This window comes from Mytilus californianus, unplaced genomic scaffold, assembly GCF_021869535.1.
Source record: "Mytilus californianus isolate M0D057914Y unplaced genomic scaffold, xbMytCali1.0.p SCAF_2, whole genome shotgun sequence".
NCBI lineage: Eukaryota > Metazoa > Mollusca > Bivalvia > Mytilida > Mytilidae > Mytilus > Mytilus californianus.
Window position 1 is genome coordinate 48,924,607 of NW_026262668.1, and position 17,698 is coordinate 48,942,304.

The 17,698-nt window shown below is 31.2% G+C and overlaps 2 protein-coding genes across 5 annotated transcripts in view; both read left to right on the top strand.

Moving 5' to 3' along the window:
- LOC127729914 (INO80 complex subunit D-like) overlaps nucleotides 1-17,698 on the top strand; it is a 325,825-nt gene that overhangs the window by 107,888 nt on the left and 200,239 nt on the right. The gene's annotated exons all lie outside the window — the stretch shown is intronic.
- The window catches only part of LOC127729926 (uncharacterized), a 28,506-nt gene that overhangs the window by 7,840 nt on the left and 2,968 nt on the right, over nucleotides 1-17,698 (top strand). The window contains exons 5-10 of one of the 2 annotated variants that reach the window (XM_052237907.1): nucleotides 178-220; nucleotides 539-686; nucleotides 2,112-2,169; nucleotides 10,943-11,014; nucleotides 12,344-12,530; nucleotides 14,282-14,348. In XM_052237907.1, the coding sequence (XP_052093867.1) occupies nucleotides 178-220; nucleotides 539-686; nucleotides 2,112-2,169; nucleotides 10,943-11,014; nucleotides 12,344-12,530; nucleotides 14,282-14,330 (557 nt within the window). In that variant the 3' untranslated portion in view covers nucleotides 14,331-14,348. The remainder of the gene's footprint in view (nucleotides 1-177; nucleotides 221-538; nucleotides 687-2,111; nucleotides 2,170-10,942; nucleotides 11,015-12,343; nucleotides 12,531-14,281; nucleotides 14,349-17,698) is intronic. The other variant, XM_052237906.1, reaches the window with a different exon arrangement.

Sequence of the window (17,698 nt, forward strand, 5' to 3'; positions counted from 1 at the left end):
GTGCATCAAAAAACTTTCCCATTTTAGATAGAAAGTGCCGATAGTAATCAGGGTATGATAGTTATTTTTCAATCTTTCAACTGTTTTCAAATATTTGTCAGTGATTTTTAACTTTTTATACATTTGAGTAGTTTTGCACATCTGGTATTGCCTTCAATATTTTTTCTTTTATTTCAGGGGATGTTGAAACTGCAGTACAGAAAGAAAAGAAAAAACCAATGTAAGTTCAAATTGCTCGATTTCATAGTTCTTCTTGGGAAGAGTGTCACAGGTTGAATGGAAATCAGAAGTATTAATTGTCCAGCATAACTGTGGCACCATTAATGACCTGACTAAGTCCACTTGAAAATGAGTAATTCATATGACAGGCCATTGATATTTGCAAATAACATTTATGAACTGGAGTAAGGTTTGTCTATGCTTTCAAATAAGGAAAGTTGTATATATATGTTTAAGTTTTTTTTTTACGTGTTTAAAATGTTTTTTGATGTTGTCTAAAGTAAACTACGACTTTTAAAATAATATGTTTTCTTTTAAGGGATGAAGTGCCTAAGAAACCAGTTGATAAACCAACGTCTAGCACTACAGACAAAAAGAAAGAAGATAAAAAACAAGAAAGTAGCAGTGAAGAAAGTAGTGATGAAGAAGAGGAAGAAAGAAAAGCTCCAAATCAGTTGTTGATGGAAGTATGTATAGATTTTAGATAAAATGTGGAATTTAAGTGCTAATATCTAATCTAAACTACCATGATAAGACTAAATAAAGTAGCACTTAATTACAGCAGACACCATTCAAGTGTTTACCAATTTTCTAATAGTATTGCTTTGGGCGGAGATATAGCTTGATTCAGGTGACTCTACCAAAGGAGTAAGTGTCGTAAAGGCCCATACTGGCCCCTAATATTAATTCCATTATTACAAGAAGAAAATGTTTTGAGGTTGATGCATATATGTGTGACAAAGTGAAATCTTGTTTTTGTCAAGCTTTTCTTACAAAGCTCTGACAGTTGCAACCTAAATAGGTTCAAATAGAGATTTGAGTGAAAGTTGACAGAATCATATTGATTTCCTCAAACATATTGTTGAAAGAATTGTTTGGTGGAACACTGCACTGCTCTGGTCCCAAAAACCTATTGAAATTCACATGTTTTCAGTGAGTTATGTAAAAAATTATTAATAATGCATATGATGTCATTAAAAGGGTCCTGATAGGTAAATTTTCAAACAAAAAAATGGATTTCTTATTCATCATTGTTTTAACTATGATACATTGTGACAATGGATATTAAATTCTAATTTGAAATTTTATCTATAAATAGAGCCAATATTGGGGCCTTATATAACATATTCCATTTACAAGAGTTATAAATATATTGTTTCATGTTGAAATAGCTGAAGAAAGCTTGGTTCATCTTTACCTTCCACTTAAGCTTGAAATGTACTATATTTGGAAATTGTTGTTGATTTCTCTATCTGTTGCAAGCAGATCTGTGAATGTTGAAATCTGTATGGTTGTCAGTTTTAATGCTTTATCTATATAAAAAAAAGTTTTGTGAGATAAAAAGAAAACTACACCATAGAATTTTAAGATAAAACGTGAGAAGATAGCTCTTATAACATGCTTTCAGATAAGAAAATGAAAAAATGGGGTCACCAGACTTGTTTTCTTGCTACATATTAAAATAAATAAATTCACAACACTTTCTATTATAAAAATTACTTTAACTGAGTTATCTCCCCTTCTATTTGAGTTATCTCCCCTTATGTGGCAAAGTTGAAAAAAAATGATTCAAACAAAAGTTTTGTGTTTTTTAGAAAATACAGCTCTAAATATGATAAAACAAATAATTTTCTATATTAACATGAAAAGTCTTACACATGGATTACATACTACTCTCAAAATTTGCACATTTCATTAAAGATCTAGACCAATTGTTATCTGCTACTTCAAAATCCAAGATTGAGGCCACTTTAAATGCATTTGCTATGAATAAAACAAGATATTAATTGTATATAAATGAGATAGCAACCCCAACAACAATATCAAGCAAAATTTAACTGTACAGTTTTACAACAATATAATACTAGTTATGTATTTTATTTGTTTTTCAGTTTTTAGAATGTATATATGCAAAAGACTTTCCTACTGCTGCAAAGTTATGTAAAATGAGTAAGTGTACACTAGCCTAGTCAATTTAGCTCTAAATCGCTCAACCTGCAACTAATTGCAACACAAGGTTTTTTTAGTGCAAATTATAATATAGACTTGTACTAACAACATACTAAAACTATACATTGATATAATTTGCGGAAAAGGTTATTTTTGGGTGAAATATGTGGTTTTTAGAGAAAAAATGCTGAAAACTGGAAAAGAAGACAAATTGTTATTTATGGTTACATTTTTAGACCTAAAGCTTGTTGAAGACAGGAAACCTTATCTTAATAGAGTATTATGTAGTCCTCTAGTTATTATTATTCATATTGAAGTAATTTTGAGGTGAAATGAGTGATTTTTAGTGAAAAAACGCTGAAAACTGGAAACGTAGAAAATCTCCGTTGTTAATGGTTAATATTTTTGAAATTTGATCTATATAGAAAAAAGAACATACTTTTTTATGTTTTATTTGTGAAGTCCTTTAGTTATCAATATTAATATTTGGGTAATTTTGGTTGAATATATGTTTTAAGACCGAAAACCCGGAAAACTGGAAATGAAAATATCTCGGTTATTGATGGTTAAAACTTTCAAATTGGGATCTTAACAGAAAATAGAGAATACTATCTGATGTTTATCTTAAGAAGTCCTATAGTTATTAGTATTTAAAAAATTGTAATTCTTGTGTAAAATGTGATTTGTAGAGAAAAATTGTGAAAATGGAAATAAAAAACTCGATTATTCATGGTTAAAACTTTTAACATAGGATCTTTATAGGTGTAATACCACCAAATCATAGTACGTCACATCCGGTTGCATACGAAAATAGGTCGAAAAAAAATATTCCCTTGAATTTGACAGTTATAGGTAATTGATCCTACATTTCATTGCAGTAAAACATTTCTGGGTCATAAACATATATCTTGGGAGTTTCAAAGCACCATTATTTTTTTATTTGGGGTTTCTATTTAATATTTTGGAAGCTTGAGGTTACATGGTTACTAAAGCTTGTACACAGGTTAAAAAAGGGGGAAAATTTGATTGGTTAACTTCCAGTGATGGTTATTTTCTTATATGCAATGAAATATTATGTGAAATTTTTTCTATAGTACTGGGCAGGATAAAACTTTACTCATGCCAAGTATTTCTTTATTTGAAACAAAGATAAATTCTGCACAATTTTTTGAAAAGTGCAAATTTAACAAAGACTAATAGGGGAAAATCAATGGTGGTATTACACCTAATATGGGAAGCTGTACATTCACCTTTGACCCTGTGAGTACTCTCATGTGTTAAAATTTCTTGTTATTTAAGTGAAATATTACAAATTATGAAATATTCTGAGTGGATTGAGTCTCCAAAACACATTTTATGAGAAAATTTCCTTGAAATAGGACTTTACCATGAATATTAGTTGACAGAACAAGCCATACTTAGAGTTTTGGGGAGCTTTTTCTCCTTATTTCTTATATTCTGCTATACTAGAAAATTTTCCCTAAGAAATACTTTAATAAATATATAGTTTTAAGTAAATGATATTATTTTTAAAGCAGTAACAACAAATTATTCACCAAAAGAAAAGCTTTTTATGTCCCTCTCTGGAACGCGGCGTAAATTTAAGTTTTACTTAAGGATTTATTGAAACCTCCTTGGAGACAGTAAACTTTTATACGGATAGTTCATTCAGCTTGAATACTTCAATTAATCATTTATTATAACATTTCTATCATAAATTAGTGAAAGTTACCCCCAAATTTTTATTTATTGGTCTAAAAAGTAGAAATTTTGAGGAAAGGAGAGGTATAAATGGACCAAAAGAGACCTTATAAGGAAGACAAAGAGGTCTATTAGTAGTATTTATCATCCTAAAGTCATCTTTTGTATCATATTCAACTGTTTGTAGGCAGATGAGATAAATATTTGATCATTTATTGGTCCACACTATATTCTATCATGATGTGGCTTGGTTTGGATTTTTCTAAGAAATTTTGCTCGAATCGCTGTAGATGTCATCTTACATTATACTAGATTTTTCTCAAACTATTGAACTGATTTTGACAAAACTTGACAGGAATGCTTGAAATAACCAGTATTACAAAGGAAAAAAGTCACATTCGGTTTATTTAACAAAAAAGTCTTCTTTAGGTGTAATACCACCAAATCATAGTACGTCACATCCGGTTGCATACGAAAATAGGTCGAAAAAAAATATTCCCTTGAATTTGACAGTTATAGGTAATTGATCCTACATTTCATTGCAGTAAAACATTTCTGGGTCATAAACATATATCTTGGGAGTTTCAAAGCACCATTATTTTTTTATTTGGGGTTTCTATTTAATATTTTGGAAGCTTGAGGTTACATGGTTACTAAAGCTTGTACACAGGTTAAAAAAGGGGGAAAATTTGATTGGTTAACTTCCAGTGATGGTTATTTTCTTATATGCAATGAAATATGTGAAATTTTTTCTATAGTACTGGGCAGGATAAAACTTTACTCATGCCAAGTATTTCTTTATTTGAAACAAAGATAAATTCTGCACAATTTTTTGAAAAGTGCAAATTTAACAAAGACTAATAGGGGAAAATCAATGGTGGTATTACACCTATAGACAGCCTATATTATCTTATGTTTATCGCATGTGTATTCCTCTTGTTATCGATATCAATAATAATCAATTTGTTGTGTGAAATATTTTGTTTTACACACTAACTACAAAACAAGAATATATCCATAGTACACGGATGCCCCACCCGCACTATCATTTTCTATGTTCAGTGGACTGTGAAATTGGGTCAAAACTCTAATTTGGCATTAAAATTAGAAAGATCTTATCACAGGGAACATTTGTACTAAGTTTCAATATGAATGGACTTCACCTTCATCAAAAAATACTTTGACCAAAAACTTTAACAAATAACTTTAATCTAAAGCAGGACAGACGGACGAACGATCAGACGTACAGACAGAAAAACATAATGCCCCTAAGTAAGGGCATATAAAATGAAAATTTTAAAATCTTGGTTATTTCTAGTTTGATTTTTAAAAACGAAAAAATGGAGAATGGAAACAGGGAATGTGTCAAAGAGAAAACAAGGCCACTAATGGGTCTTTAACATAGCAAGTAAATCCGGCACACGGAGGTGACCCCTAAATTATTTTGTACACTAGTTCAGCAAAATGGACACCACCCCAAACTCCAGTACATACAAATGAACCAAAATTATCACAAAAAAGAAAAAAACACACAAGACAAACAAAGGCTAGAGGTTCCTGACTTGGGATAGGTGCAATAATGTGGCAAGGGTAAAACATGTTGTGTGAGAACTCAACCCTCCCCTAGTTTCTCTAGACAATATAGAATAAACAAACACACAGTAAAACTCAGTTTTAAATATGTGCATTATGTGGAAGTTTGAAATTTCATCTTATGTTTCGGTTATGCATTTATAGTAATTATACGTGTAGGTATAATAAACAAAAAATGATTGTGTTCAAAAATAACTGTAAATCAGTTTGGTTACTGACTTTGATTTTGTCATGTTAATTGCTGGAAAAGTCATTTTTCTAGTGTCCTTGCATCGTCATTGACTGTAGTCCTTTTTGTGTATTTTTTCATTATAATTAGCTACTTTTACAATATTTGAATTGCATAAAGTCACAGTTAAACACAGACGATGTGATTGCAGATTTTGCTAATTTTATTTAGCAAGCTCTATCAACATCCACGTTTAATTTCAGATATATAAGCTTTTTAAATTTAGGAACATATACTAGTTCACTGAATTAGCATTAAAAGAGGGGCAAAAGATACCAGAGGGACAGTCAAACTCATAGATCGAAAATTAAATGTAGATCTGATATTGTTTAAGGCAATTTCAAGAGCAGCTTTGTCAATACGATTATAAGTTTACCTCAAGAGCTTGAATTTAAATAGTAATTGTTCTAAAGTGGTCCAATTTTGGATGCTGAAAATGAGATAAGCACTGTTGAATAAATTAATGGGATCACTTCCTGGAGGAAGTGTTAATAGCAACAACGCCTTATGTGTGTACCCTATAAACCTGCATGTATGTGGTGGTCTGAAACATCAACCAAATGGTAATGACAAAGAACTAACATGGGTTGTCTGCTATATGAAAATATTATGGTCAAAGATATATATATATACTTACTAGTACATGTATATAAAGAATAGCATTACCAAGTTCTTTATTTAATATATCTCATTGAATTAATTTAATAAAAGGTTAAATCAGATTTAGCCTAAGAACTGTAAAAAAATGATCATGCATCATCTGTGTATGAATTAAAATTTGTAGTGACTGTGGGCGACTTTGATGGCCAGAGATAACGTTTAGATAGTCATGTCTAATCTGAAAGTATGTCTGTTGGTTTTTGTTAGTCATTTGGGTTGCATTCTCGTTGACTTTAAAAACCTCAAATCTCTCTTTATTCATTAATATACTCTATTACAGATATATCAATGTTACAGACGCTGTTTTCTGCTTCCGGAATGCTGACCTGTATTCAACTCATTTGAACGAAACTATAAAAATATTTAAAAAAATACACCTCATGCCAAAAGATTATAAATGTTTAGCTTTTAAGGTCCACTAAACTCTATCAGTGATCTCTTGGTAGTAAGTTTGATCACTTGCCAATCAAACCATCACTTATTATAAAATCTCCCCACTTTAAAAACATAAGAAGATGTTGTATGATTACCAATGAGAAAACTTTCCACAAGAGATATCAATGATGTGGGTGTGGATGTAAACAACTACAGTCCATCGTCAAAATATAAAACAAGTCAAACGAAAAGCTGAAAGGCCTGATTAATGTAAAAACAATAAACGGAAAAACAAATATGACAGACAGCAAACAATAACAACCAAGTAATAAAGGGCCACTGACTTGTGATAATCATATTCATAGTGTGCAGGGTTAACCCTGTTTGCGAGCACTCAACCCTCCAATAATCAGGAACAGTTTTTATTTAGGGGCCGGCTGAGGACCACCTCCTGGTGCGAGATTTTTCTCGTTGCGTTGAAGACACATTGGTGGCCTTCCGCTGTTATCTGCTCTTGATCTGGTCGGGTTGTTGTCTCTTTGACATACAGTATTCCCTATTTCCATTCCAAATTTTATTTAAATAGCAAACAACGTAAGAACAAATTGTAAAACCCTGTTGGAAAGGGCTCAACTCAAAAAGATCAGCACAGAGTATATAACCAATTAACAAAAAGACACTGAGTTCTCATAGCTAGTTCAAAGCTTAGTAATTACAGTTGATGAATAAATACTGTTGGCACTGACTAAAATATGAATAAGTACACATCCGATTAGTAACTAAAGTGAAAAGTGGATTCAGTGTTACAGTCAAAGCTTTATTTATATGGTGTGTGAGTACTGAGATCGTCGCAAATTACATGAGTAGCTATTTGCTTTGATGCGCCTGAAATTTTCATTTGTGAAAAAATATTTAACATAAAATCATTTAACACTCTTCATTCTTATTTTTTTATGAACATTGTTGGATTCTAAATCTTAACATGTTTGTTCCAGAAGGTAAATGAAAAAAATATAATGTTTTCTTTCTAAAGTTGTGGAGAAAAATACATTAAAGACTTTGAATCTTGCAATAACATTTTTTTTATAAAGAACAGAACATGTGTTTCTGGAACCCCTCCCCCAACAAAAAATAAACTGTCTGTGCCTTTAACACAGGAGCAGAATTCTTTCCAATACAAAGTAAGAATGTGACTAAGTTGGTAACTCTAATTCAGTACAGTTTTCCATTTACAGGTTATTTACCAACACTATTTTGGAGAATTAGATTCTTGGATTGTAAAATAGCAGAACACAATCTCGGTCTATATCTTTATTCAAATATACAAATTTTGAGACAGGAATGTGATTCATTTGTAATAATATTCTTTGAAATTGAAATAATTATGTATTGTATTGTATTAATTCAATACAGAACATTTTTTGTATAATTTTATTTTTTTCAACTTGGGCAAATAAGGGGAAGCAACTCATATAACCTTTCTTTTACTACAAAACATTTTTGTCGAGCCTGCGACTTTTGTCGCAGAAAGCTCGACATAGGGATAGTGATCCGGCGGCGGCGGCGTTAGCTAATTTCTTAAAAGCTTTATATTTTAGAAGGTGGAAGACCTGGATGCTTCATACTTTGTATATGGATGCCTCATGTTACGAAATTTTAGTCAGTCACATGTCCAGTGTCCTTGACCTCATTTTCATGGTTCAGTGACTACTTGCAAAAAAATTTAAGATTTTTTGTAATGTTGAATTCTCTCTTATTATAAGTATGTGCGTACCTTGCAAGGTCCTCATGCCTGTCAGACAGTTTTCACTTGACCTCGACCTCATTTCATGGATTAGTGAACAAGGTTAAGTTTTGGTGGTCAAGTCCATATCTCAGATACTATAAGCAATAGGTCTAGTATATTCGGTGTATGGAAGGACTGTAAGGTGTAAATGTCCAACTGGCAGGGGTCATCTGACCTTGACCTCATTTTCATGGTTCAGTGGTTATAGTTAAGTTTTTGTGTTTTGGTCTTTTTTTCTAATACTATAAGCAATAGGTCAACTATTTTTGGTGTATGGAAATATTTTATGATCTATATGCAGTCGCGCAGGTTTCATTTGACCTTGACCTCATTTTCACGGTTCATTGATCAGTGTTAAGTTCTTGTGTTTTGGTCTGTTTTTCTTATACTGTATGCAATAGGTCTACTATATTTGGTGTATGGAATGATTGTAAGGTGTACATGTCTAGCTGGCAGGTGTCTTCTGACCTTGACCTCATTTTCATGGTTCAGTGGTCAATGTTAAATTTTTGAGTTTTGGTCTTTTTTTCTAATACTATATGCAATAGGTCAACTATATTTGGTGTATGGAAATATTTTATGATGTACATGTCAGTCTGGCTGGTTTTATTTGACCTTGACCTCATTTTCATGGTTAATAGCTCAGTGTTAAGTTTTTGTGTTTTGGTCTGTTTTTCTATTACTATAAGCAATAGGTCAACTATATTTGTTGTATGGAAGGATTGCAAGCTGTACATGTCTTCCTGGCATGGTTCATCTGACCTTGACCTCATTTTCATGGTTCATTAGTCAATGTTTAGTTTTCTTGGTTAAGTCTGTATCTTAGAAACTATAAGCAATAGGTAAACTATATTTAGTGTATTGAATGATTGTAAGGTGTACTGTACATGTATTTCTTCTTTGGTTTATATGACCTTGACCTCATTTTCTTGGATCATGGTAAGTTTATGTGATAGTTGTAGTAAAGCTTTATATTTAGAACTATCAACATAATATCAATGATTAGTAAAGAAGGCGAGACATTTTAGTGTGTGCACTCTTGTTATGAATTACACCACTTTCCGCAAAATATATTTTTGTATAGTTTAAGTATGTTGTTCATAGATAGTAACAGACTTGTTTTTCAGAGAAAAACTTTGAGTTGCAATTAGTTGCAGGTTGTTCACTAAATTGACTAGACTACACTGCTGGCATATACAAAACTGATATGTTTTGCTTTATAATCCTTATTTAAAGAATGAAAAGATACACTAGGTTTATGAAATAGATGTGAAGCAAATGTCAAATTGATTGATTGATTGTTGTTTGCTTAACACACAGTGACAAATATTCATCATAAAAAATTGCAGGAAATATTCAGGTTTTTTTTACAACTCCTCTCCATTACAGTAAAACCAGAACTACTGGTAATTCACAGAAAGAGTTATGATTCACAAGAAATTTATGTTTAAATTGAACAAAATATTAGTATTTGAAATAATTTCTTTCACAAAAGAACTCATCTATCTACTATAAGAAGCTTACTTCATTTAAGGGAATTGATAAAATATCTTATTATAATCACATTAGCTAGCATGTTTCATTTGTCTTAAATATTTCCGAAATGTTTTGAAAATTTAAATGTTAATTATATGTTTGAATGAGTGTTCAGTATGCACATTAAGTCTGGTTAAGTTAATAATGTACAATGGCAGTTTTTGTCTCGCCTCCGACAAAAGTCGCAGAAAGCAAGACATAGGGATTGCTTTCCTGTGACGTCGGCGACAGTTCCAGCGTCAACAATTGTTAAGTTTTCTGCTTAAGTTAGTTTGATAGGAACTACTTGTGATAGATCATTGATGTTCAATTTAAAGTTGCATTACTATCAGTACATATCAGTTTGACAACTATAATGAGGCCCTGTCCCCTAGGACATGGTCCAGTGACTTTGAATTAATTAGCAATTTTCAATGTTAAGTTTTCTGCTTAAGTTAGTGTGATATGATCTACTTGTGATAGATCAATGATATTTAGTATGAAGTTGCATAACTATCAGTTCAAATCAGTTTGACGACTAATTTGAGGTTTTGCCCCCTAGGGCATGGTTCAGTGACTTTGAATTAACTAGCAATTTTTAATGTTAAGTTTTTCTGCTTAAGTTATATTGATAGGAACTACTTACAATAGAAAACAATATTTTCTATAAAGTTACATTACTGTTTGTTGACCATTTTCAGGCCCTGCCCACTAGATCATGGTCCAGTGACTGAATTAATAAGTAATGTTGCTGTCCATCAGATTGTCTTTTTTCGAAATTTTATGCCAACAGGCGAGACATATCTGTGTCAACAGTTTATTATTCAATATATTGTAAATATAATCAAATTTAAAATATTTTGTTGTAGAAAAGTTTCTTTAATATCATCTTTATTTTTTCTCTTTGCTTACAGTTTTGATATATGAACCTGACCACCCAGTGGCCTTGCAATTCCAACCTGTAATTGAAGAAAAAATCCAACAGGGTAAGTATTTTGTTATTAAATCAAATTTAAATTTAAAAAAAATCAAATTGATAAACAACCAAAACACATAAACAATATAATTTAAGACAGACTTATATTTTATTATAAATTCGGTTTGTTTGAAATTATTCCCTGCTTAGTGCATTCTATGTTTCAAATCTTTTCTACCGGTAGTAAATTTTATGTTTTGATGTGAATAAAAGGAGATGTAGGGTATGTAAATGAGACAGAAATCTAACATCATAAATAAAAAGATTTATCTGGAGATTGATATAAATATTGTATGTGTCTATATGTTAAGCTTTAAATCATTACAAGTCTAAACAAGTTCTAAATGAATTTAACAAAAACATTTAAAGATTGCCACTTACACAAAAATTTTCATTTTATGTTTTGCAGTTTCATTGTCATTTTATTTATCTAGTTTTCATTTTTAGAATTCTATTTCTTCTTTGCATCCTTCAGTTTAGCAAATTATTTTTTTTCTGTATAAAATATGTGTAAGCACATACTTATAAAATATTACTTTTTCTTAGGCAGTGCAATTAAAAATTTTGCCAAACAACCCCTATATGTGTCAATATTTTTTGAATTTTGGTTGGAAATTTATTCTTTCAAAAGACAAAAGATACCTCTGAACAAAATTGAAAACTTTGACATAATTCTTAATTGTTTGGTACATTTTGTACTTGATACTTAAAGAATAATGGCATTTTTGTTTTTGATACTTATTTTTTTTATCAGCAAGAATTATAACAGAAACAGCTAGGGCGAGTTGATATTCCAGCTAATGTACTCAGTATAAAAAAAAAATTAAGTAGTTAAAAAAACTTTTTTGAAATTGCAAAACTTTTGGATAGTTGTTTTGTTTGTATGAATTATGTCATTTTCATTTTATTGATAAATTGAAGCAGATGTACATAGAAATTAGCATGACGTCATTGCCTGGTACTTTCGAGAATCACTTCATGTCCGCACTCTAAAAACATATTAGGCAGTAGGAACAAATTGGAAATGTGCAAATTGTCATTGATTTCTTATATTCCTCTGTATGTAAGTTTAGTTAGTGAAATTATTGTTTGTTAGGTTGAGACTATCCCTCGTGACATTGAACAAAATTTCATATTCCCTTCTGAGTATCATATTCCCCTCTGAACATCGGGACTACCTTGTGCGAATATAAAATTTTATTATTTATTCTCTGACAAGTTTTTTTTCCATTTTGCTTAAAAGTCTGAAATAATTTTGAACACAATAATTACTATACTATCACTATTTAAAAAACGGTAAAAAGGTTTAATGTCAGAGAATAAATAATCTTTTATCTAGATATAGAGGCAGAACAAGAAGGAGAAGGGAGTAATGAGTCTGGTTCTGATGATGATGACAGTGGGGAGGAGGATGACTCAGATAGTGATGATGATAGTGACAGCGATGATAGTGATGATAGCGATGATGATGATGACGATGAAAATGAAAATGAAGATGGTGACAATGAAAATGAAGACAATCAAAAGTAATATACATTTCACAAATGTTTTTATAATTATTTAATAATGAGGTAGTTTTTATACGACCGCAAAAAAATTTTTGTGGTTGTATATTGGTATGACGTTGGCGTCGTCGTCGTCGTCCGAAGACACATTAGTTTTCGCACTCTAACTTTAGTTTATTAAAGTGAATGGATCTCAATGAAATTTTACCATAAGGTTCAATACCACAAAAGGAAGGTGGGGATTGATTTTGGGGGTTATGGTACCAACAGTTAAGGAATTAGGGGCCAAAAAGGGGCCAAAAATAAGCATTTTTGTAACTTCCAGACATAACTTGTGTGTAAGTGTATGGATCTCTCTGACATTGTACCACAAGGTTCCATATCACAAAGGGAATGCTGGGATTGATTTTGGGGGTAATTGCCTCCAAATTTTAGGAATTAGGGGCCAAAAAGGGGCAAAAAACAAGCATTTTTCTAGTTTCATGACAATAACTTGTGTGTAAGTCTATGGATCTCTCTGACATTGTATCACAAGGTTCCATATCACAAAGGGAATGCTGGGATTGATTTTGGGGGTAATTGCCTAAAAATGTTAGGAATTAGGGGCCAAAAAAGGGCAAAAAACAAGCATTTTTCTAGTTTCATGACAATAGTGTGTAAGTGTATGGATCTTTATGAAATTGTACTGCAAGGTTCCATATCACATAGGGAAAGCTGGGTTTGAGTTTGGGGGTAATTGCTCTAAACGTTTAGGAATTTGGTCCAAAAAGGGGCCAAAAAACAAACATTTTTCTAGTTTCCAGACAATAACTTGTGTTCAAGTGTATGGATCTCTCTGAAATTGTACTGCAAGGTACCATACCACAAAGGGAAGGCTGGGATTGAGTTTGGGGGTGATGAATCATAAGGGGGTTCAAAAAATTTGGGGGGGGATTTTTTTTTCCTTTTTTTTCTTTAAAATTTTCCATTTTAAATTGGTTATTTCTGATTTATATATAAAAGCAAATAATAATGATATGGTTTGAATAGGTAAATTAAAAATTTTTAAGTTCTTAGACCACTTTCATTCTGTGTCAGAAACCTATGCTGTGTCAAATATTTAATTACAATCCAAATTCAGTGCTGTATCAAGCTTGAATGTTGTGTCCATACTTGCCCCAACTGTTCAGGGTTTGACCTCTGCGGTCGTATCAAGCTGCGCCCCAGCGGAGCATTTTATTTTGGACCTAAAACTATTTTCAAACCAACTCTAAGAAAGTTCATCTACAAATATGCAAAGATTTATTTGGAATCAAAGAGATACTTTTGGAATATTTTTTATGCCCCTGCTGCTATGCGAAGGGAGCATTGAGTGTAACCCTTGTCTGTCCGTCCGCACGTATGTCCCAAAATTGGTTTCTGTTCTCTAACTTTAGTTTGCCTCAATCAAATGTTATGAAACTTATACACAATGCTTATTACCATAAAACACAGATCAAATTCGAATTTGGATGGCATCACTTTTTCAGTTCTCTATTAATGTCCCTTTATAACATTATATGCAAGCAGGGGCATCATCTATGTCCCATGGACACATCTCCATTTATTTGACTTAGTGTTAAAGTTTCTTAAAAAAAACCTCAGGACAATGGTTCTTAGACTATCATTTGTAATTAGAAACAACAGATAATAATGAAAATAATGCATAATAAAAGAATTTTGTTTTAAGAAATTGGTAATTTCACCAGTTTTAGCCATGATTTTAGATTGGTGTACTAATTTATTTAAAATAGGATACCTCAACCTCAACAGAAACTTTCAGTAGGACCATTTAAAGTTTGATGCAAGTAGAAATGTTTGGTAATTAACTATCATGCTTGTTGAAGTTGTTATTTCTTCCTGTTTTCTTCCAATATACCTAGTCTTTTTAACAAAATGCTTTAAAAGGATGGAAAATCTTGTTGTTTATTTTTCAATGTTCCAGGGAGTTTAATTTACTTTTCTTAATTTTTTGGCAAAAATACCAAAAAAATATATATTGATTGTTCAATGTAAACATCTTCAGAAGCTACACTTTCAGTATGAATTCAAATTAAAAATTTATTGTGATGGTTGCTTCCATTTTCAATAGTGTCTTTGCTTAATAACTCTTTTGTTTAAATGGAACATTTCTTCAATTGAATAACAGTTTTTTTAACATCCTAAGAGTTGAAGGCCAAATTTATAATTTTACCTGGTGAAAATTATATACAAAGATGTTATTACTCAAAGAAATAAGTTGAATTTAAGAAGAAAAAGACTAGGTAATTTTAACATGTCCATTTCTATAAAATTATTGCACTCTTTTTACATTGGTTTAGTTTAAAATGTCACCATTTTTTTACCAGTTAATTAATGTACTGTGGATTCATGATAATTCATTAGATACCAATTTTTGTGGATTTTGTGGTTACAGGGGAACCACTAATTGAAATGTTCAACAAATTACAAATTTCTATTGGAATGTATGCAGACTTTGGCAAAACCAAGTATTCAAATGTACACAAAAAATGCAAGTTTTCCTCAATCCAAGAAAATAAATGAATCCACAGTAACTTGTTTGTTAATTATTATAATAAGGGATTAGGTATTTTATCATGTTTATGTACTGTTATTTAATTGCATAAATACCAGAGGGATAAAGATAACAAAAAGAAATGTAAATCATTAATGCAAAGGTTTTTATAATTTGTTGGTTTATGGATCTGTCGACCCTTTTTTTCCGATTTTTAGAAAAATAATTTAAATTTCCATTTCATGCTTTTTTATTCCCACCAACCCTAACAAATACATTAGCAGCATTTTCATGAAATTAAATGCATCATTTTAGCATGATTACACGTTTTGTTCTAAAAAATTAAATCTAAAAATAATCCATAGTTTGTGGTTCTAAAAATAGACAATCATAACTGACCTTGAAATGTTGTTTGCACAAATAATTTGCGGAACCAAACCTTTGTTAAAACTACATAACAAAAATTTGTTTTCTTTTTTTTTTTGCATTAATTCTGTAAGATTTTGTATCTCATAAATGAAATGGACCTGTCCAAACATGACAGACATCAAGTTAAAAGTAAGAGATATCCACAAACAATTTAGAATTTTGTTAGTTTCATAGATTGAAAAAAATTGTTTGTGATTTTGGATATAAAACACAGGATTGCCTGACAAAGCATGAAACTGATATACTCGTCTTTCCAGTGAATGAGTCTACTTTGTTTTTGACACGAATCATAAAGTGTTATTTTCTTGTGATGTGTTTGTAATTTTTATTTCACATGTTTTCATGCTTGAAGCTCATGATTCACCATGTTTCCTGAAAGTTGATAAAAAGCTGTTTTCTCTTGTTTGTGAAATTACCTTTCATTTTTCTGTTTGTATGTGCATGGACATACCCCCTTTTTACAAAATTAGATGACAATGGCATGCATTGCTTAATGAAAACAGCTTGCTGAGCAATAATATTTTGAACTAAAATTTAAGAAATTTTGACAAAACAGCATACCAAATGGCAAAAATGTTATTAGTAAGCTGAAATACATATTTATTTTATACATATTTATGACTTAATACTCAAAATTGACAACACTTCAAATGGTCTGCAATTTTATTTGCTATGGTCTACATGTTTCGCCTGAAAGTTATATTTATGACTTGTATGACTTTTTTGCATTTTTTTCCCCGACTGATGACCAATATTTTTCATATAATAAATCTGTAAACCAACAAATTAAAAAAAACCATGGCCTAAGCTCATTAAACAAAAATATCAATTTGTATATGTCATATGTTATGTATTGTAATGTCTTAACAATTAAAAAATCTTTTTCTTTTGAAACTTCTAAAAGTATATTTAAAAAAGTACAATGATGTATATGGTATGCTGGGTTAAGAAAATAAATGAAGTCCAACAGTGAGGCTATATAATATATTATTTCAGCCTGCATCACAAAATAAAGCAAACAAATGACATCAAATTAAGGTTATTTTTGTCTCGCCTTGACGGAGTCAAAAAGCGAGACATAGGTATGCTGTATCCGGTGTCGATGACAACGGCGGTGGCGTCAACATTTATTAGTTTGTGATTAGGTCTAGTTCATGGTGAACCACTAGTGGTAAGTCAATGATATTTGGTATGCAGTTGTATAAGCATTGGCACATGTCATTACCATGGAGATTATTTGGCCCCGCCCCCTCAGTCAAGGTCTATTGACTTTGAAACTTTGCTTAGTTTACATGTATTAGTTTGTGATTAGGTCAGTTTATGGGGAACCACGAGTGGTAGGTCAATGATATTTGGTATGCAGTTGTTTAAGCATTGGCATATCTCATTTCCATGGAGATTATTTTGCCCCGCCCCCTCATTCATGGTCTATTGACTTTGAAACTTTTGCTTAGTTTTCATGTATAAGTTTGTGATTAGGTCAGTTTAAGGGGAACTGTTAGTGGTAGGTCAATGATTATTGGTATGCAGTTGTATAAGCATTAGCACATCTCATTTCAATGGAGAATATTTGGTCCCTACCCCTCAGTCATGGTCTATTGACTTTGAAACTTTTGCTTAGTTTACATGAATTAGTTTGTGATTAGTTCAGTTTAAGATGAACCACTAATGTTAAGTCAATGATATTCGGTATGCAAATGTATTGGCATTTGCAAGTTTCATTTCCATGGTGATTATATAACCCCACCCCCTAATTATGGTTCATTGACTTTGAAACTTTTACATAGTTTACAAGTTAATGTTTGTGTTTAGGTTTGTTTAAAGGGAACGACTTATTAAAATTCAATGGTATTCGGTTTGCAGTTGTATTAGCATTGGCACATCTCATTTCCATGGAGATTGTTTAGCCCTGTACCTTCAGTCATGGTTCATTGACTTTGAATATTTGCATAACTTACTTGTTAAAGTATTGCTATTTTAATTTCAACATTTGCATTATAAAAATAACAAATAGGCGAGACATATCTCTGTGTTAACAGTTTATTAAACTTTTGTAATAAAATGATGATATATGTGCTTAGTTGGTACATATGATACAGGTTCTACAATCTACTAGATTCAATCTCTGTATAGGTATCTATATCATTTGTTAAGATATACTTGTTAATCACATGAGAAGATCAATAAAAGAAATAAAATGATAATGACTAATTTAGTGGTCATTTTA